This window comes from Suncus etruscus, chromosome 16 (genome assembly GCF_024139225.1).
Source record: "Suncus etruscus isolate mSunEtr1 chromosome 16, mSunEtr1.pri.cur, whole genome shotgun sequence".
NCBI lineage: Eukaryota > Metazoa > Chordata > Mammalia > Eulipotyphla > Soricidae > Suncus > Suncus etruscus.
Window position 1 is genome coordinate 66,142,772 of NC_064863.1, and position 21,695 is coordinate 66,164,466.

Genomic DNA, 21,695 nt, shown 5'->3' on the forward strand with positions numbered 1-21,695 from the left:
CCTTCACGTCTTTGGTCAAGTTGACTCCAAGATATTTGAGTTTGTGTGGCACTATTGTGAGTGGGATTGCCTTCCTGACTTCCATCTCTTCCCTATTATTATTGGTGTATAAAAAGGCCATTGATATCTGTAGGTTGATTTTGTAGCCTGCCACCTTGCTACATGAATCTATTGTTTCTAGAAGCTATTTTTGTAGAATCTTTGGGGTTTTCTAAGTAGAGTATCATGTCATCTGCAAACAATGAGAGCTTGATTATTTAATTAAATCACAGTGAATACAAGTTTAAGTCATACAATGTGCATCTTTCACCAGTGCACATTTCCCAACATTTCTTCTTCTTCTTCTTCTTCTTCTTTCTTCTTCTTCTTCTTCTTCTTCTTCTCTTCTTCTTCTTTTCTTCTTCTTCTTCTTCTTCTTCTTCTTCTTCTCTTCTTCTCCGCCTCCTCCTCCTCCTCCTCCTTCTTCTTCTCCTCCTCCTCCTTCCTTCTTCTTCTTCTTCTTCTTCTTTTCTTCTTCTTCTTCTTCTCTTCTTCTTTTCTTCTTCTTCTTTTCTTCTTCTTCTTCTTCTTCTTCTTCCTCCTCCTTCTCCTCCTCCCCCTCCCCCCCCCCTCCTCCTTCTTCTCCCTTCCTTTTTTTTTCTTTTAGACACTGTGATTTGCAATATAGTTACTGAAGGGGTATTATTCACTTTTAGCACTCAGTTCTTGTCCAGAGTGATCATTTTCAAATGTCATTTTCACAGTGGTCCATTCTCTGCTCTACCTGCACTCTTTCTGCACTATTTGTGGCAAGCTTCCTACCATAAACTGATCCTCCCAGCCCTCATTTGTATTTGTTTTTGATATTCCTACCATACTATCTTTTATTTATCTTATAAATGAGTGTAATCATTCTATATCTAGTCATCTCTCTTTGACTCATTTCACTGAACATAATACTTTCCGTATCTATCCATGTATAAGTGAATTTCATGACTTAATTTTTCCTAATAGCTGCATAGTATTTCATTGTGTAGATGTATCAGAATTTCTTAATTTCTTTATCTACTAAACTAATCTCAGAAACTTGCCTTGTTTACAGATTCTGGCTATTGTGAATAGTGTTGCAATAAACATAGGAGTGCAGAAGGTTTTTTCTGCATTCTTTTTTTTTTTTTTTTGCTTTTTAGGCCACACCCAGTGACACTCAGGGGTTACTCCTGGCTATGCACTCCAAAATCGTTCCTGGTTTGGGGGATCATATGGGACGCCTGGGGATCAAACCGTGGTCTATCCTAGGTTAGCTCATGCAGGGCAAACGCCCTACCACTTGTGCCACTGCTCTGGCCCCTTTTCTGCATTCTTCTTTGTATATATATATATATATATATATATATATATATATATATATATATACATACAATATATTCCTAAGAGTGGTATTGCTGGATCAAATGGAAGCTCAATTTCTAGTTGTTTTGAGGATTATCCATATTGTTTTCCAAAATGGCTGGATCAGTCAACATTTTCACCAGCAGAGAATGAGTCCCTATCTCCTGTATCTGCTAGGACTGATTTTTCTTGTTATTTTTGATGTATACCAGTTTTTTGTGGTGTTAAATGAAGATAAAGTGTTTTTAAGGAGCCATTAAGACATGTCAAGCCAGGAATTTTGATATGGTGCAAGTCAAGAACTTTCTAGCTAAAGGCAAAAACACTGTCTACATTGAAGTGACAGTGCAGTTAAATACTTCCAACATCTAAATGGCTGGAGCAATTACAGTTAGGAACATGATCCACGAAGAAAAACAACACTTAATCTTCCTTTTCTCTTTTGAAATCAACCTACGGCATTTTCTGAGCTCCTGACTGCAGCAGGCCTGCAGAGAGGATCAAGTGTGGAGTGAGCTGCTACTGAGATCATTGCAGGGGACCTTTCCTAACATATGGGCTTGAAAAAGCACTGTGGGATTCCACAGCTGCCACTTTTAGTTTCATTGCAAAATGAAAGTGAAAAAATGCTGCAGCAGGGAATGAATTATGTAATACAGTAGAAATTGGACCTAAAAAAAAAAAAACAAAGGATGACTTGCAATAAGAGATCCATTGTATTTTGGAATTGATAGAAATCAATTCTGTTTAAGAACACCTACTGTTCAAGTACACTTTGGCTCAATCCCAGGCAATGATAAGAAAATTCCCTGGTCACCAATATCATCCCTTAAATCCTTAAGGAATGATTCCTGAGCACAGAGCCAGGAGTAAGCCCTGAAAAATCACTGGATGTGGCAAAAACTAATCAAACAAACAAACAAAAACTCAAGCCAAATGAAAAAAAAAAACACAACAAAAAAATCTTTTATAGATTTTAAGAAGGCACAACTGCATTTTGTTAAATGATAAAAATGAGTTAATGAGGGCAGCAGATCTAGAAACACAGAGAGCCTGAGTCAGAATTCTGAAGACTAATTATGTACTTTGGTAAAGTCATTTCATCTTTCTAATCTATTTTTTTTCATCTTCAAAATGGGATTGTAATAGAAGCTTTCTTGGGTTTCTTTGATTAGATTAAATAACTCCTGTAAGGTCCCTGGCACACAGTGTTTATTTAATCATTTCTAACCCTATGTACCTATGGTGGGTCTCTATAAACATTGAGAATTATACAATAGTCGTCACTATACTAGAGAGGCAGTAAGTCTTTACCTTTTCCTTCTATATCAGAGATAAAATAGAAGGAAACAGGATGATAGAAGAAAATTCCTTAAAGTTGGATTCAGATCAAGTTTTGAATCATGTACTGTTTCCTCTAATTCTGTGTCCTCAGCAAGTCAGATGACTTCATAAAGCCCAGTTTCTTTTCTGTATAACTAAGACATGTGTCTTGCTTCCTCTGTTCTTGCCCTTGGCAGCTTGCTTCAAATATTAGTGAAGGGGTCGAAGCAATAACACAGAGGCAGGGCATTTGCCTTGCACATAGCTGCCTAGGAAGGACCTCAGTTCAATCCCTAGCATCCCATATGGTCCCTCAAGCCAGGAGGGATTTTTTTTTGGGGGGACATGCTAATCTTCTCTGTATCGTTCCAATTTTAGTATATGTGCTGCCGAAGCGAGCACATCCAGGAGGGATTTTTGAGCACAGAGCCAGGAGTAACCCTTGAGTGTCACTGGGTGTGGCCCAAAAACAAGAACAAAAAAAATTAGTGAAAATAAACTCAATCCCTCTCTCATATGAGCTTATGATGACTTTTTATTCTGTTCTCAAAGGTGAAGCTACATCATCTCATCATAATTTCACTAAAACATTAATCTCTTCTTCATGGTCTTCAGTCATTATTTTTCCTTTTCACTTAAATTTCCCCAAGAATCTATTCAATCCCATTCATCTTCCTTTTCCCTCATTTACTATGCAGAGAAACACATTTCCTTTGCAAGAAACCTGTGTGCCAATTTATGCTCTCTTCTTGTTCACTATTGCTTATCAAGAATTTCTTCTTCAAGCCAGTTCTCTTAGCAGCTGTGAGGAAGATACATTTTTCTCAGATCATTATTCTTGAATGTTTAGCATTTACAATTCAGTCAACAGTTCTTGGAGAGAAACTCGGGGTTTTTTCCTTTGCTTTATCAGATCTGCTTCTGACTCGCCCCCACTATATTGTGTGGTGCCCTGGGTCTAAACCCCTAGGTCTCATACATGCATGATTGTGCTCTACACTGAGTTACATCATAGGATCAGAGTTCTAGGCAGTATCCTGGGGTGGACACCAACTGCCCTGTGTCCGGAGAGGGGTAATCATGTTGATTGTGTTAATTTCCCTTCCCTCTCTCTAGCTTCTAGTAGTTTTGCCAGAGAGGAGCAAGAGATTTGGAGGCTGTAAAGAGAGTGAGTTCAGGGCACATATTCTCTTACCTCAATGTCCTATGAGTTTGCATATCACCACTAAAGGTCTTGCATCCTGTCAATTAGTCCTTCTGGAACATCAAATCTCTCTGGGTCCTGGAAATAACTTTCTATTTGTACCATCCATTCTATAGATAATTCAGAGCTATCATTTTTTTTGATATTTCTTACTTTGTCTATAATCTTTATAGTCATTATTATTATTGTTAAATTTATTTATTTAGGGGGGGCCTGGGCCACTCACAGTACATTAGGTGTTACTGTTACATTCATGAATTACTCCCAGTGGTACATGGGGGACTCTGTGATATGCTAGGGATTGAATGCAGGTACACAGTATGCAAATAAATATTCTACTCACTGTATTATCTCTCCTGCTCACTAGAAATTTAGTCTCTTTATTAAATTCTCCTCAATAATACCTCTTAAATCTATAATGTGTTTTAAGGTCTAATAATCTAATCTTTTTTTCCATTCTCTATTGCCTTAAAAATCATGATTGAGTGACCATTTCTTCTGCCAGAAAATATTGTTAGAACTGGAACACAAAAGTGAAGAAGAAGACACTCTATTTTCTAAGCACTTAATTCTGTTGACAGAAATAGATTAGTGACTAGAGGGTTACAATAGGGTTGTGTTGAAAGGTGTTGTGTTAGAATGTTTGCTCTGAAAAGACATGAGGGAGGTTCTTAATTGTGTCTGTATCTCTGAAGAGACAAAACTTGTATTGATTTTTTGAAGAATATTAGCCAGGTAGATTGAGAGGGGGAGTATAAAAGATAGTAGAGTATACTAGGAGAAGGAACAGCTTTGGAAAAACTCCAGAAGGACCAACCAAAGGAGACCGGAGTTCAGATGACACATGGGTGAGACAAGGCTAAATCAAGCAGTAAATGACGGCTATTTCTCTCTCCTTTCAACGGGAAGGGATTTTTATTTCTTCTAAATAAGCTGGGTAGCCATAGAAATATTCTGTTCTACAAAGATTTCTCTTGATGCATTATGAATAATGACCTATGTTTTGTTTTTTGGTTTTTGCTTTTTTGGGTCACACCCGGCAGCTCTCAGGGATTATTCCTGGCTCCGTGCCCAGAAATCGCCCCTGGCAGGCACAGGGGATATTATGGGATGCCGGGATTCGAACCACCATCCTTCTGCATGAAAGGCAAATGCCTTACCTCCATGCTATCTCTCCGGGCCCCATAGTTTTATTTTTTTTTAACCTTTAAATCTTAGGCACCTATCCTGTATACCAGTCCACACACTGTTACTTATAAACAAGGCATTACTGACCAGTGGATTTTAATCTTTCGACCCTAATGGGCCAACAGCAGTCCACAGACTAGTGGTTGAAGAGCACAGATCTAGAAAAGGTATTTCTTAACTTTCCCAACCCTGGCCCCTTCCAACTTGTTTCTTTTTTTTGTAGCTTAACTGTTCTATTGGTTGGTCCCCTAGTCTTGAGCTTAAAAAAATTGCTTTCAGGGTGCCGGAGCTATAGTATAGTGGTAGGGCGTTTGCCTTGCACACAGGACAAACCCCAGTTCGAATTCCAGCATCCCATAGGGTCTCCTGAGCCTGCCAGGAGCGACTTCTGAGTGAAGAGTCAGGAGTAACCCCTGAGCACCGCTGGGTTTAACCCCTCCCCCCCCCCAAATTGCTCTCAATTTATCCATGGCCTCCTCATTTATTTTATTGGTAGGCCTCTTGTAATATTCTGGGGATCCAGAATGGCTTCCAGTTGAGAAGTGCTGATTTTGCAAGTGGGTCCTGGAAAGTAATGAAGAGAGTTGGTGGTTGGGTGGGGTGTTAAGTAAAGAAATGGGTAAGGAAAAGGAACTCAAGTTAGGGTAGTAGATGATTTGAATGACAAGAAGAAAAGGACTCAAGAACATCTAAATGAGATTTTTTACTATAATGCTGATAGGTTCTCCCTGCAAACCCCTTTCCCCAGCAAGGGGTTGGGGTGCCTCCCAAGCAGTTCTTATGGGGATAATCTCTGTGAAATGCAGCCCAACTGGGCTAAATGTACAGCCCAGTGGTGCTGATGCTTTCTCATTTTGAAACAGAGACTACAGGAAGCTAGACTTGGCTGGAATTGGAAATTTCTAATTATATATTCTAAATTAGTCATATACATTCTGGAGTTCAATATTATTAATATTGTGAGCATTTAAGTACTATGCTATATCTGCATATGTAACACTACTAGCCCCATCCAAAAAAAAATGGTTTGAGAGTAATAAATTTTTTTATTTTTATTTTTTTTGTGGTTTTTGGGTCACACCCGGCAGTGCTCAGGGGTTATTCCTGGCTCCAGGCTCAGAAATTGCTCCTGGCAGGCACGGGGGACCATATGGGACGCCGGGATTCGAACCGATGACCTCCTGCATGAAAGGCAAACGCCTTACCTCCATGCTATCTCTCCGGCCCCGAGAGTAATGAATTTAAGCTTAAATTTAACAGAGTCCTTCGTGCTGTGCTGGTGGTATCTGGCTTCTGCTACCCTGTTTCCCTGGCTGCCTTTGTTCTTTAAAGAACAGGTTTAGGATCCAATCTGGCTCCAGAATGAGATAGAAGCAACAGTTAGTTCAGATGAATAACCCGATGGAATAGTCCAGTCAGTCCATGAGTTAAGCTGGAATTGGTTTTTGCCACAAATATCCTGTTTTCTCCTCCACCGACTCTAGGTTTTGGTGGTGGGTTATGTTATACAGAAAAAAAGGAGATTAAAAAAAGAACTGGAATTTTGAAACCTTTTGCCTTTGGTTCTTGAAAGTAATTAAATTTAAGTAAATTAAAAATGAAGATCAGAGTGTTTTCCCTTCACCAATTTTCTGTACCTCCACTCCCAAGAATAGTTTCTGTGGCAGGAGAAGCATTTTGCTTATTTTCTTATTGGTTTTAGTATATCTATATGGTTAAAAGTGCTACATATATTACCTGGCTTTGCCACTTGAGTCCAGCTCCCTTAAATTCCACTTCTTGGCAACCCCAGCCAACACTTAGCATTGTTGAGAAGAGCCTTGGAGACTGAACAATCTTGATTAAACCTGGTTCTGCCTCTTGTTGCTATACAACTTAGGGAAAGTTTGCTTAAGGACTCCTAAACTTGAGGGTTTTTTTTTTTTTTTAGTTTATTAATAGAAATATTGAACATTTATACTATGGGGATTAAGTGAACCAAAGGTATATCATTTACTTGTCTCAAAAGTTAGTAACATTTAATATGGAAACTGTAGTTAGAGATAAGAGTGGTCAAAATAGGACCCTCAGCTGGCCTCCTCTTCAGTGACAGATCTACTTATGCTAGGAAGCAGTGGGAACCCCCAAGAGCATTGCCTGAGGCTTGGGTTGGGCTTTTGCCATGATGAATAGTAATTAACTGTGGAATGTTGGCTAGTTTCCCTACAGTGAGATATTGTCACGTGTCTATTTGAACTGGATTATTTTGTATTTGGATTTTTTGGCCAGAAAAATCAGCTGAGAAAATTCTCATTTGAACACGTAGAAAAGAATTAGTTTAGTTTTGTAGGCTTTGCTTTTACAATGTTGTAAACTTCTGAATCAATAGTCTAGAAGGGTCTACAGCAGGAAGGATTTGCATTCTATTAATCTCTTGGCATGTATTTGCTCTCAATTTATTTCTGTATCATTCGTATCTTTTGCAATGCCCATAGTAGAACTATGTTTTCCCTCTTATAAAAATATACCATCTTTTTTGGAGCATTTTTTAGAATGTCACACCCTTTTTCTTCTGCTTTCCTTTCTGTAATACCAGAAGCAATGTAGTGTACTGACTAAAAGTTGTCTAAAGTCAGAATGTTTGGGTTGAATCCAGTCCCAACTGTGCAGTTTGTATAACCTTAGCTAGATATTCATCCATCCTTCTGTGGCAGAAGTCTTCTGAATCTTGTGTGGAACATGGAGGCTAATAATAGGATTATTTTTGAGCATTAAATGAGTCAATATAACTTGCATTTAGAATAGATTTGGATAATAGTGCTGTGCTTGTGTTAAGGAAGCTGCTTTTAATAAATATCAACCAATCTTCACAAATTCCTATGAGTAAACACTATTTTTCTTTTTGTTGTTGTTTTTTTTTGGGGGGGGACACATTTTGCAGTGCTCAGGACTGACTTACTAGTGTCTCTGAGCTCCAGGCTTCAATCTTGTTGAGCTCAAGAAACCATACTGATTGCTGAGGATTGAACCACATGCAATGCAAGTGTCCTAGTGGCTAGACTATCACTCCAGCCCTGGTTCTAATTTTGTTCTTATTTCACAGACCAGGAAACTGAAGTCTAGAGAAAATAACTACTTTGAATTCACATATGCTTAATAAATACAGTTGAGAATCAAAATAAGATTTGTCTGTCTACTTTTAGATAAATTGTTTTTGTTTTGGGGCTATACCCTGCAATGTTAGGGGTTAATCTTGGCTCTGCACTAAGGAATTACTCCTATTGGTGCTCAGGGGGAACATATGAGATACTGGAGATCAATCAGGTCTGTCAGCCACATGTAAGGCAAATGCCCTCCCTGGCATCGCTCCACACAGACTTTTAGATAAATTGTTTTGGTTTGTACTTCTCAAACTAAACCAAAAAAAGCTAGCAATTGGGCTGGAGAGATAGCACAGTGGTAAGGCATTTGCTTTGCACATGGCCAACACAGGACGGACCTAGTTCAATTCCCAGTATAGTCCCCCGATGAGTGATTTCTGAGGCAGAGCCAGAAGTAACCCCTAAGTGCCTCTGGGTGTGACCCAAACAAAAGAAAACAAAAAAGCTGGCAATTTTGTTGATTATATTTGGCTATCCTAGAAAAATTCTCCCTGCTCCTCTCTATAGATACGTAAAAATTTTTTTTTTTTTTTGGTTTTTGGGCCACAACCCTGTGGACGCTCAGGGGTTACTCCTGGCTATGCGCTCAGAAGGTTGCTCCTGGCTTCTTGGGGGACCATATGGGACGCCGGGGGATCGAACCGCGGTCTGTCTAGGCTAGCGCAGGCAAGGGCAGGCACCTTACCTCCAGCGCCACCACGCCCGGCCCCCTGATACGTAAAATTTTTAAATGAAAGCAGATAGTTAAAATTAGTAAATTTGGGGCCTAAACATTAATACAATGGGTAAGAGCATTTGTTTTGCACGAGGCTGATACAGGCTTGATCCCTGACTCCACATATGGTCGGTCCTCTGTGCACTGCCAAGAGTGATCACTGAGCAGGGAACCAGGAATATTGCCAAGAGTGGCCTAAAAACAAAAAAATAAAAGAGAGAAGAAAATAAATAATAAATTCCCAGAGAGCGCTGGTAGCAATCACAGGAATAACAGATTCATTTGTTCCTAGTTGTCCAGTGAACAAACCTGAGCCGGCTCAATTTCATCTGATTTCTCAACTTCTAGTTGTAGATTCTTCACATCATCCTCCAATCAACTGAAAGAATCACCTTGCTGAAGACACCAATTCGCACAATTTTGCTCTAAATTACCGATAAAAAATAGAAAATTGTAGGACTGGAGAAATAATGCAGCTGGCAGACTGTTTTTTTTTTTGTACATGGTCCACTGGTTTGATCCCCAGCATTCATAGTGGTCCCCTTAGCCCACCAGGAGTGATTCCTGAGGTGCAGAGCCAGGAGGAACCCCCTGAGCACTATTGAGTGTTTCCCCCAAAACAAAACAAAACAAAATAAAAAGTTGCCATCTGGCAAGGTCTAGGAGAACGAGGCATAGCTTAAAACAGTTGGCATAGAATGTACAGGATTTTCTTTGAAAGATGGAATTTAATTACAAAATTCATGCCAATTTTTGCAAAACTTTTCTTTTTCTTTTCCTTCCTTCCTTCCTTCCTTCCTTCCTTCCTTCCTTCCTTCCTTCCTTCCCTTCCTTCCTTCCTTCCTTCCTTCCTTCCTTCCTTCCTTCCTTCCTCCCTCCCTCCCTCCCTCCCTCTCTCCCTCTCTCTCTCTCTCTCTCTCTCTCTCTCTTTCTTTCTTTCTTTCTTTCTTTTCTTTCTTTCTTTCATTCTTTTCTTTCTTTCTTTCTTATCTTCTTCTTTCTTTCTTTCTTTCTTTCTTTTTTTTGTTTGTTTGTTTTTGGCTTTTGGGTCTCTCCTGGCAGCGCTCAGGGGTTACTCCTGGCTCTATTCTCAGAAATTGCTTTTGGAGGGCTGAAGAGATAGCATGGAGGTAAGGCGTTTGCCTTTCATGCAGGAGGTCATCAGTTCGAATCCCAGCGTCCCATATGGTCCCCCGTGCCTGCCAGGGGCAATTTCTGAGCATGAAGCCAGGAGTAACCCCTGAGCACTGCCGGGTGTGACCCAAAAACTACAAAAAAAAAAAAAAAAAAAAGAAATTGCTTTTGGCAGGCTCGGGGGACCATATGGGGTGCTGGAATTCGAACCACTGACCTGCTTGAAAGGCAAATGCCTTATCTCCATGCTATCTCTCCGGCCTTGTATTTTCTTTCTTATTGTTTTTTCTTTAAATAAATGCTTTACTTAGGAACAGTTTGGGGAAAAAAGAAAAAAAAAAGAACAGTTTGAGATTTACTGAAAAATTGCAGGAACAGTAAAGAGTTCACAGGCTCTCCCTTCCTTTAACATTCTTTCCAGATGTTAATTTACTTTCCCCTAATAGTAACATCTATAACCATGGCATATTTGTTAAACCAAAATATCAACACTTAAGTATTACTAACCTTCAGATGATATTTAGATTTTATCCATTTTCCACTAACATTTTTATTTAGTCCCAGGACCCAGTCGGGCACCTCCTTACTTTCAGTTGTCATATATCCTGAGTCTCTTTTGGGCTCACAAGCGAATGACGAATTCAATTATCACATGGATGGGGAAGTATGAGCATATATTATGTGATATTCTTCTGTAAAGATTTTTTCTCTTCCCAAAGCCTCTTCAACAAGTGGTGTTGGCACAACTGGCTAGCCACTTGCAAAAAATTGAACTTAGACTCCCAGCTAACATCATGTACGAAGGTAAAATCCAAATGGATTAAAGACCTCGATATCAGACCCAAAACCATAAGATATATAGAACAACACATAGGACAAAACATTCCAGGACATTGAGACTACAGCATATTCAAGGAGGAAACTGCACTCCAAGCATGTGAAAGCAGAGATAAACAGATGGGACTATATTAAGCTGAGAAAATTCTGCACCTCAAAGGAAATAGCGCCCAAGATACAAGAGCCAACCCACTGAGTGGGAGAAACTATTCACCCAATTCCCATCAGATAAGGGGCTAATCTCCAAAATATACAAGGCACTGACAGAAATTTTACAAGGAAAAAAACATCTAACCCCATCAAAAAATGGGGAGAAGAAATGAATAGACACTTTGACAAAGAAGAAATACAAATGCCCAAAGACACATGAAAAAATGCTCCACATCACTAATCATCAGGGTGATGCAGGAATCAAAATCAACTATGAGGTACCACCTCACAACCACAGAGATTGGCACACATTACAAAGAATGAGAACAAACAGTGTTGGCGGGGATGTGGAGAGAAAGGAACTCTTATTCACTGCTGGTGGGAATGCCGTCTAGTTCAACCCTTTATGAAAGCGATATGGAGATTCCCTCCAAAAACTGGAAATCGAGCTCCCATACGATTCAGCTATACCACTCCTAGGAATATACTCTAGGAACACAAAAATACAATACAAAAACCCCTTCCTTACACCTATATTCATCGCAGCACTATTTACCATAGCAAGACTCTGGAAACAACCCAGATGCCCTTCAACAGACGAATGGCTAAAGAAATTGTGGTACATATACACAATGGAATATTATGCAGCTGTCAGGAGAGATGAAGTCATGAAATTTTCCTATACATGGATGTACACGGAATCTATTACGCTGAGTGAAATAAGTCAGAGAGAGGGAGAGAGAGAGAAAAACGCAGAATGGTCTCACTATTCTATGGGTTTTAAGAAAAATGAAAGACATTCTTGCAATAATAATTTTCAGACACAAGAGAGAAAAGAGCTGGAAGTTCCAGCTCACCACAGGAAGCTCACCACAAAGAATGATGAGTTTAGTTAGAGAAATAACTACATTTTGAACTGTCCTAATAATGAGAATGTATGAGGGAAATGGAAAGCCTGTCTAGTGTACAGGCAGGGGTCGGGTGGGGAAGAGGGAGATTTGGGACATTGGTGATGGGAATGTTGCACTGGTGATGGGTGGTGTTCTGTACATGACTGAAACCCAAACACAATCATGTATGTAATCAAGGTGTTCAAATAAAATATAAAAAAAAATAAAGGAAAGTTATGAAAAGAAAAAAAAGATTTTTCTCTTCCCACTACTTATTTATTAATCATTTATATTTTGTTGCATTGCTATTATCTTAATATAAAATCATGCCTCAGTCACCAAATTTAAATGTGAAATGGACTTTGTAGAAACAAGGGTGTCCTGGGCCAGAATGACAGCACAATGGGTAGAGTGTTTTGATCCCTGGTACCCTTGGTACGGTCACCCAAGCACACCAGGAGTGATCCCTGAGTGTAGAGCCTGGAATAAATCTTGAGCACATCCAGGTGTGGCCCCAAACAAACAAACAAACAAACAAAAAAGAAACGTGTATTATGAGACTGCTTATACTTCCTAACCCTTCCCCTTCTTACCTTTCCCCTTCCTCCTCCTCCTCCTCCTCCTCCTCCTCCTCTTCTTCTTCTTCTTCTTCTTCTTCTTCTTCTTCTTCTTCTTCTTCTTCTTCTTCTTCTTCTTCTTCTTCTCCTCCTCCTCTTCCTCCTCCTCCTCCTCCTCCTCCTCCTCCTCCTCCTCCTCCACCATCTTCTTCTTCTTCTTCTTCTTCGAAGCAGGATAGATATTTTGGAAACTTATTTAGAAAAATGTTAGGGCAGAGAAAGAGAGAAGGAAATATCTATTGCAAAGGGAACACTGGCTTCAGCAGAGTGGACATAGGCAAGAAAAAAACAAACAGACAAGCAAACAAGACGTATTTTCAAGGGCTTGAAGAGCAGACCTCCCTTAATTTTTTTTTTTTTTTTAGAAACACAGGCCGCTTATTTCTTTTGAATCACAGGCTTTTATAGTTGATAATTGCCTGACACCAGTGAATGACGAGGATCATTAATGCTGTTTGAGGAGGGTCATGATTGACTCTAACAGTGTTTGAGTAAATATTCTCTTTTAGAAATGTGTGAGGGAAAGCTCAAAATCTTCTATATTAAGACTAAATGCTAGAGGGGTTGTTGACTTAGCTACTTTTTGAAGGCGAGGCTGTGCAGTTTTCTCAAAATATATCCCTTAAGTATGTTTAACAATTCTAAAAGCAGTCCTCCAACAAAACCTGAGAAGACCCGTAGGGCATCATCTGGAAACACCTGCTTGGCAAGCTCAGCTGACATTGTTACTGTGTTATCTCCCACGTTCTCATTGGCTCACACTCAAAAAGTGGAAAGGCGGGCCCGGAGAGATAGCACAGCAGCGTCTGCCTTGCAAGCAGCCTATCCAGGACCAAAGGTGGTTGGTTCGAATCCTGGTGTCCCATATGGCTCCCCTTGCCTGCCAGGCGCTATTTCTGAGCAGACAGCCAGGAGTAACCCCTGAGCACCGCCGGGTGTGGCCCCAAAACAAAAACAAACAAACAAAAAGTGGGAGAGGCTTTCAGAATAAAAAAAAAAAAAAAAGGAAGGCCACAGGCTCTCGTTTTTGTTGGTCCTGCAATGCTCAGCTCTGGTGGAGGTGGCTGGGAAGGGGAGGGGTGGAAAGAACCTAACCTTTTCATAGATTTTGGGCAAACTTGGGTTGACTTACGTGGAAATGAATGACAAAGGAATAACGTAGGAGATTCTAGGAGACAGATTGAGGAACTTGCAAAAAAGGAAGTCAATTATTGTGGGCAGACAAATACTTTCTAGGAGTTGGCAACTTTATGAAGTCATTTGATCAGTTCTGTTGTTTCTTCCTTGAAACTTAGAGAAACTTTAAATGTAAGAGTTTCAAAAGGAAGTTTTTAGAGATGTGTAAGACTAAGGGGAAGGGGAAGGATGTGCAGTAACATAGCAAGTAGGGAATTTGCCTTGCAAGTGACAGACCTGGGTTTGGTTCCCTGCATCCAGAGTTTCACCAGGAACAATCTGGAACAATACAAAACAAAACAAAACATCCCCCCACAAAAAAAATTGGGGGCTGGGGCGATAGCTCACCACAAACTTTGCATGGTGAGGCCCGAGTTTAGTCCGTTGTACAGCTTGGTTCCCTGTCACTGATGAGGGGCAGAAAAAAAATTGAAAAAGACACATCTGCATTTTTTTTAATTTAAAAAAGTTTTAACTTTATTGAAACCATTGTGATTTACAAAGTTCTTCATAGTTGGGTTTCAAGCATACAGTGAATCAGGGCCAATCCAACCACTAGAGATGACTTTCCTCCACCAATGATCCCACAGTGCATCTCATGCCACTACCCTTCTCCCCAGGTGCCAGCAGAATAGGCCCATTTTAAGTTTTGATTGTTATAGATTGGGCCTCATGATTTCATTGTTGTTGACACTGGCTTGGATATTTAGTTCTTTTTTTTTTTGTTTGTTTTTTGGTGTTTGAGCCACACCCCGTGATATGCTCAGAAATCCCTCCTGGTTTGATAGACCATATGGGATACAGGGGATAGAACAGAGGTCCGTCCTGGGTCAGCCCTGTGCAAGACAAACGCCCTACCGCTGCGCTATCACTCGGGCTCCAGTTCTGTACTTTTTATTTTTTTGGTTTTTGAGTCACATCCGACAGCACTCAGTGGTTCCTCCTGGTTCTATGCCAGGGCCAATGTCCTACCGCTTGCGTCACCTCTCTGCCCCCTGCAAATCTGCATTTTGAAGTTTGTGCTTTCTTCTTTCTAAACACACACACACACACACACACACACACACACACACACACACACACAAAACCCCCCAGCTTCTTACTGTTTAATTTCTAGTTTAAAAACTATCAGTAAAATTTAATTTTCCAGATAACTTACTGCTTCTTTATCAACCGCTTTTATAAGGAAATAAAAATCCTGCCTGGAGTAATACTAACACATGAAGAGAATCTGGCTCTTTTAGAAATTAAAAACTGGATCATCTTAGGTGAAAGTCATAGATTATTTTGGAAACAGATAACTTAGAAGAAGAGGTATCTTGTGATAAACAAGATAGACCTAAACTGAAATTCAAACTGGTGCTTTCTCATCTTCTTACCAAGGTGTTATGATCTTAACTTCACTGCTTTTGAAAGCAGCTGTTTAATCTGTTTTGGGGTTTGTTATTATTTTGAGGATCATACCTAGTAGTGCTCAGGGGTTATTTCTGCCGGGCTTGGGGGACTATTCTGATGTGCCAGGGAACCCAAGCCTTCCCATGCAAGGCAAACACTCCACCTGTTTATTGCACTATTGCTGTCTAGGAACTTTCAGCATGGTTTGACCTCAAAGACACAGCTGTGACTCAGTGTGCTGAATCAATGGCAGTGCTACACAGCAAAAGGGAAGAAATGCAGGCTGAGAAACACAAATGGCCTTCAATTGGTCACATATTGAAGTAATTTTAAAAATATTGGAATGGATTACACTTTTGAATTTTCATAACAATACCTCTCTAAGTAGGTCTAATCTGGGTCCAGTTTTAATTAACTGAATTAAATGGGGGCATAAAGAGTACTGAGAAGTGACTAAAGCACGCAGAAGGAAGCTTTTATTGAGAAACAGAAAAACCCCATTGACGATGACAAAATATGATCTCGTTGCTCTCATGTAACAAACAAGTCAAGTTTGGACATGATGGGGGTATACAAATATCTAGGATGTGTTGATCTCTATGCTTCTAAAGCAGGTGAAGTTTTAAAGAAATGTGTTAGCAATTATTTCTTCAGTTGGACATGCCTTAAGATGTCCAATGCTTCCTTTTTCTTTGACTCTGAAACTGAGGAGTTCTCAGGTAGAATATGGGATATTGTACAAAATGATCAAGCTTGTGATCTTGTCTCATTTTCTGAAATCAGGCTTTTGCTTCACAAACTTTATTTTGTTTTGGGCCACACTCAGCAATACTATGAGCTTATTCCTGACTGTGCTCAAAGGTCACATTTGCAGGCCAGCCATCATCTAAAAATATTATATACAATAAGATGCAATCTTAAGACCTTATTTACAACTCAACAGTAATTGTCTTCCTGTGCCTAACTTATTAATTCACCTCTGTCACATTTATGTTTTGTGAAAATTCAGTCTTCATAGTACTCAAAACACTGTATAAACAGGACTGGAGAATAAACATTTCACATAATGCAGCAGAATATTTTAGTTCAGAGCTGGGTATCCTTAAAATATCTTGAATCTCTAAACCACATAGTCAGACTGCTGTCAGTCCTGACTTACTCAACAAGAAACTAAACATCATAGGCCAGGGAACAATCATTGGCTGTCACTAAGTCCTGTCTGCCAAGTTAACTCTGTGTACACTGACTCAAATGTCAGCTGTGAGTGACGAGTAGTTTCTACCATTAAGTTAACAGATTCTTCTGGCATGGCAAGATGACTAGCTAAAAGTCATAAACAAAGTCATGTGCACACTTGCATCAGATTGAATGACAAAACAGACACAAAGGTGGAGTAGATCTGTAATAATTTAAAATATATTTTTTTACTTCTATGACTTAATATCATTTACTAGATCTTTTTAGGTTGTTCTGATAAGACAAAACCTGGTAGGAGTGCCTGCTTGTCACAGACCATATGCTTGTACTTCCCTACTTAGTAAAATCTATAGCCATTTAATTAGAATGCCTGTTTCAGTGAAGCAATCACTCCACTGTCACCTCATAAACTAGAATAAAAGCAGAAATTGTACTGAGGTATCAGTTTCTACTTCTGCTGACTTGAGAGCATTTAAATAATGACCCACTGCCAGATAAGTCAACTGTTTCTGGGAAGTATCTATCTGTTCCTAAGAGAACTCAGATGCTCATTTCCCAAAGTCTTATAAGAGGAAATAGGAGTTGAACTGGTTTGAAAGAACGTATTACTTTGTCAATGGTCAGAGTATACTTCCTGCCTCCAACCCTTTACAGTCAGTTTTGTCTTTTCTAGTTGATGGGTGGTTACTACCTTGCACTTCATTCTCCCAAATAATTCCGCTTTACTCAATGACTAGCTTGCTTGTCTGGCTTTTCCCTTCCGTCATAATATTGTTGTCTTCAGTGCCCTCCAATCTGTTGACTCCTTAATATTCTACACACCCCCCCCCCCACACACACACACACATTTTCTTGCTAACTTCTCTCCAGGGAAAAATCCTGACTCTCTATTTCATTATTTTTTTTGATAAACTCTTCTCTATGCACATATCATTAAAAAGGCCAGAACTTGAATGAAATGAGGAATAAGGTATAGATTGTTATTCTGTTCTTGTCACTGGGCCACACCCATCGATGCTCAGAAGTTACTCCTAGCTCTTCACTTAGGAATTACTCCCAGCAGTGTTTAGGATGATATGGGGTGCTAGGGATAGAACCCAGATTGGACTGGCTGCATGCAAGGCAAATTCCCTACCCAATATATTTAATCATTGATTGACTTATGATTCTTAAATCATACTTTTTATGAATTCTCTCAATCATCCAGCATGGCAGAGGAAGACCCAATAAAATAGGATTGTTGGACAATCCATACTTACGACTGTCCCCAAATCTCTCCACACTCCTTTATTTCACTAAAAGCTTCCTCTGGCCTTTAGAGATAAATCAGTGAAACATACACTAATGTTAAACCAACATAGAGTAACAATGTGTGAAAAGTGAGATAATTTTTTTTTTTTTTGGTTTTTGGTTTTTGGGTCACACCCGGCGGTGCTCAGGGGTTACTCCTGGCTGTCTGCTCAGAAATAGCTCCTGGCAGGCACGGGGGACCATATGGGACACCGGGATTCGAACCAATCACCTTTGGTCCTGGATCGGCTGCTTGCAAGGCAAACGCCGCTGTGCTATCTCTCTGGCCCCGAAAAGTGAGATAATTTAAAAATACTCTTTGAGTACTGGAGCAACAGTACAGAAGATGTGGCTCCCAAAGACTTTTGGCAAAGAAGTTTTGAAATTGAGCGGCTTCCTAGTTGACTGTTTCCCTATATCTGTGCCATGGTGATGGTAAGATGTCCCTTTAAAATGGTAGTATCATACTTTGAACCACCATGTTTCCGGCCAAGTTTGCAAAAGCTATGATGGTTCTATAAGTGAGAGTCAAACTTTTTCTGTGATTTCTAAGCGCCCTCTGCTGGTAGATGCATTAAAGCTCTAATAGGTGGCAGTAGGGCCACTATCACAATACCATTCCTAGTTTAATTCCTGAACCAGACCAAGTGTCCACATATCATAAAGTTAGATCCACAACAGGTATGCATTTCCCATAATTTCCATTGTTTGGGCATTTACAAGATTGGGTCTCATCTCTGATGGTATTTAATCAGCCCAATCCCTTCATTTTACCCAAGGCTAATTGCTTTATTCTCCTCTGCTCAAAATATTCGAGAATGGGTTCAACTCAACTTGGCTTTTCAGCTACAACAGGAAGTACTCCTGGCTATGTACTCAGAGATCACCCCTGGTGGTACTAGAGGTGCTGGGAATTGAACCCAGGTCAGCTATGTGTAAGTTATATGTCCTTCAGCCCATCCTCCCCATTTTTTGATACAGCTGGAAAACTGGCAGACTTTGAGCCCTGAATCCTGGCTTCTGATTCCTCTCAATGATTCCCCTGCTTTCCTTACTGAAGCTTATTTAGGTGAAAAGCTTGTGGGGGCAATGGAATAAAAGGGGGTTAGTCTAACTTGGTAAATAGTAATGCTTTTAATCAGATGAGTTAAGACTAGTGCTAGTTTGGGCAACTCATCTCAGATTTTTCTAAAATGAAGGACCAGATCGTAACCTATCATGGTCTAACACTTTAAAAAATATAACGAAAAACACAGTGAAAATAAACAGTAATGTAATTGTTAGACTTAACAGACATAAAACTACAATTTAATAAGCATAATCAAAAAAAAGGGACATCTGAAGAACCTAATTACAGAATAAAATTTGTGCTATTATGTGAATAGGAGAAAGCACTGAAATTAAGGTGTATCTTTGCATGTAGCCAACCTCCAGCGCCATTATGGTCTTCTCTCCACCATCACCCCAGAACCACTACTGTGGCCTTGGAACCCTTAGGAGTTCCTCCCAGCATTTCTGCTGGTGACCCAGGAAATCTCCCCACTGCAAGTCCTAGTAGTACCTCATCTTCACACTGAACCACAGAGCTGCTCCAGGTGGTGTTCAGGGGACCATGCAATGGCATGGATCAAACCTGAAGCTCTGGCATGCAAGAATGCCCTCTAGCCCACTAAGCTCTCTCCAATCCAATTCTGCTAGCACCCGGCCTGTCCCCTTCGGAAGGAATAAGGCTCTCTTCCCCCTGCAGGCAGAGGGACTTTCCAGACTCCACCCAGAGAGAAGGTGAGATTGTGGGGCTCAGTCGTCCTCAAAGCCTCCTGGGCCCACATACTCGCAGACAGCATCATAGTGGAGCTCCAGCAGTTGATTCTCTCTGTGCAGCTGCACCATAGCACGACTCCGTGCTTGATCTCGACCTAGCAGACGGCCCACCTTTCCAGCCTGGGGTCCTAGCACCACCATCACCCTCTGGCCCTCAACTTTGGGGACTAGCGTCTCCAGCTGGTTTTCCCTCAACCCTTCCAAATACCGGCCTTCATCTGTCCGACACACACAGGTATAAGGGCTCAGGACATCTTCAATGGTCATCTTGGTGTTGTAATACTGACCGCCCTTGTGCTGTTTGTCCACAAAACGCACCCGAAGGTCCCTGTGCAGCCAGTGGTGAGTCCGAGATGCCTTGCTGCTGGTGTTCACCTTGGTGGGGGGTCCGCCCTGATCCGGAAGATGTTTGTGCTTCCTACTGGAGTCCTCCCGACGATGCACCTCCCGAGAACCTGTTGTGTTCTGTTGTCTGGGGCAAGTTTTGCCAACCTGGTCGGGGTTGGAGTTCTTGTCTAACTCCTGCTGGGAGACAGGCTGCAGGCAGTACTCGCTCACAGTCACCATGCGGTTGCCTAGAGCCAGACGAATCATGGCCCGAGCGTTGTCAGGATCCAAGCCTTCCACTTTTCCATACTGGCCTCGGTGCGGGCCAGAAAGAATCAAGGCGGCTCCTCCAGGCACCAGTTCTTTCGGCTGGTCTTCCTTGTCCTTGCTGCGCTCCTCATGGGGCTTGGGGCCGTGGGGCCCAGTGGCGGCCAGACTCTGGAGCTCGGCTAGGCTCGCACCCAGCCCCAAGCCCTTGGGCCTCAGGGCGTTGACACGGGGCTGCACCACTTGGTTGAAGGTGCGGCCCACACCCTCTCCGGGCTTCCAGCCCATGCCCCGCAGGAGGGCCAGCCCGTAGGCCTCCACCGGGACCGCCTCGTAATTGGCCTCCTCTGGCACTGCCTCACTTTGGGGTTCGCCTGCCGCTTCCTCCTCGGGGGTGCATGCTTTGTGAGTCATGGGAATGGAGAGTGTGGGGTCCCCACCTGCAGTCTCTCCCTCCCGGGCCTTCTTGGATTCCTCGATCAACTCCTTGACGGCCTGCGACAGCACCTCGTCCACCACAGGCTGCCCCGAGGCGGGCTCCTGGGTCTGCGCCGCGGGCGGCCTCCGCCGGGGCGCATTCTGGATCAAGGGGATCAAGAGTTCTTTGGGGGCCTCCGTGGGCTTCACGCTGAGCAGCTCCCGCCCTTCCACGCTCTTCAAGAAGTCCTTCTCCTCCGGAGCCGCACCCGCGCCCGCGCCATGTCCAGAGTCTGGCAGCCGTTTCCGGGAGGTCGTGCGACTAAAGCTGAAGGAGATCGGTGCGGCGGAAAGTGCCGCCGACTCCAAAGTCGCTTCTTCGGAGTCGGCCATCGTGCTAGCTTTCTTTCCCGGTGTGTGCTCGCGCGCGGCTTGCTGGGAAGTTTAGTTTAGTTTCAGGCGGCCGGAACCGGAAGACGAGGGCTAGAACTACTTCTCCCATAATGCGCCGCGGCAAAGGGCAAAGGCGGAGCCGGGGCTTTTGAAGGAATCGTCAAGCCTCACGGCGTACGTGCAAGTCAGAAGCATTCTGGGAAATGTAGTTCGTAAGAGAGTAGTCCTGGGAGTAGATGCATTGTTTTGCCAGGCATGCCTTCCTTCTTTTAGAATAATGTTTGCAAACCACCACGCGCCCCCGTCCCCCACGGTTCTTATTGAAAAAGTTCTCAAGTTCCTTGTTTGAAGGATAGACACATTTTCCAAAAAGGCTGGGTCAGTCGGCATTCTCACCAGCAGTGAATGAAAGTCCCCCTTTTCCTTGCTTTTGCACCAGCACTGGTTATAGTTCTTTATGATGTCTTCTCGTCGCTGTAAAGGGAGATGGTATCTCATTGATTGATTTGATCTCATTGATGGTATTTCATTTGATTTGCATCTCTCTGATTAATGATGTGGAGCATTTTTCATGTGCCTTTTGGTCATCTGCATTCTTTGAAGAAGTGTTTGTTCACTTTCCTATTTCTGGATGGCGTTAGATGTTTTTCTTGTTAAGTTCTATCAGTGCCTGTTGCATTTTTTGCATCATTTATCAGATGTGTATTGGGTTACTAGTTTCTCCATTTCTGTGGGTAGTCTTTGTATCCTACTCACCATTTTCTTTGAGGTGCAGATGCTTCATAGTTTAATGTAGTCTCATACAGTGGCCCAAAGATGCCAGGGCTGCAGGGCTGCAGGCTG

At 41.7% G+C, this 21,695-nt stretch overlaps 1 protein-coding gene and 1 pseudogene across 1 annotated transcript; both read right to left on the reverse strand.

Moving 5' to 3' along the window:
* Positions 1–3,033: 3,033 nt before the first annotated feature.
* LOC126033208 (uncharacterized) lies at positions 3,034–3,096 on the reverse strand (annotated as a pseudogene).
* Positions 3,097–19,282: 16,186 nt separating this feature from the next.
* Positions 19,283–20,852, reverse strand: GPKOW (G-patch domain and KOW motifs). The gene has a single exon (XM_049790263.1). The coding sequence runs from the start codon at positions 20,850–20,852 to the stop codon at positions 19,425–19,427; it is 1,428 nt and encodes a 475-aa protein (XP_049646220.1). The 3' UTR covers positions 19,283–19,424.
* Positions 20,853–21,695: the final 843 nt, after the last annotated feature.

Excerpts from the sequence above, each read along its gene's own strand:
- GPKOW (XM_049790263.1), bottom strand. The coding sequence starts at position 20,852 with ATGGCCGACTCCGAAGAAGCGACTTTGGAGTCGGCGGCACTTTCCGCC.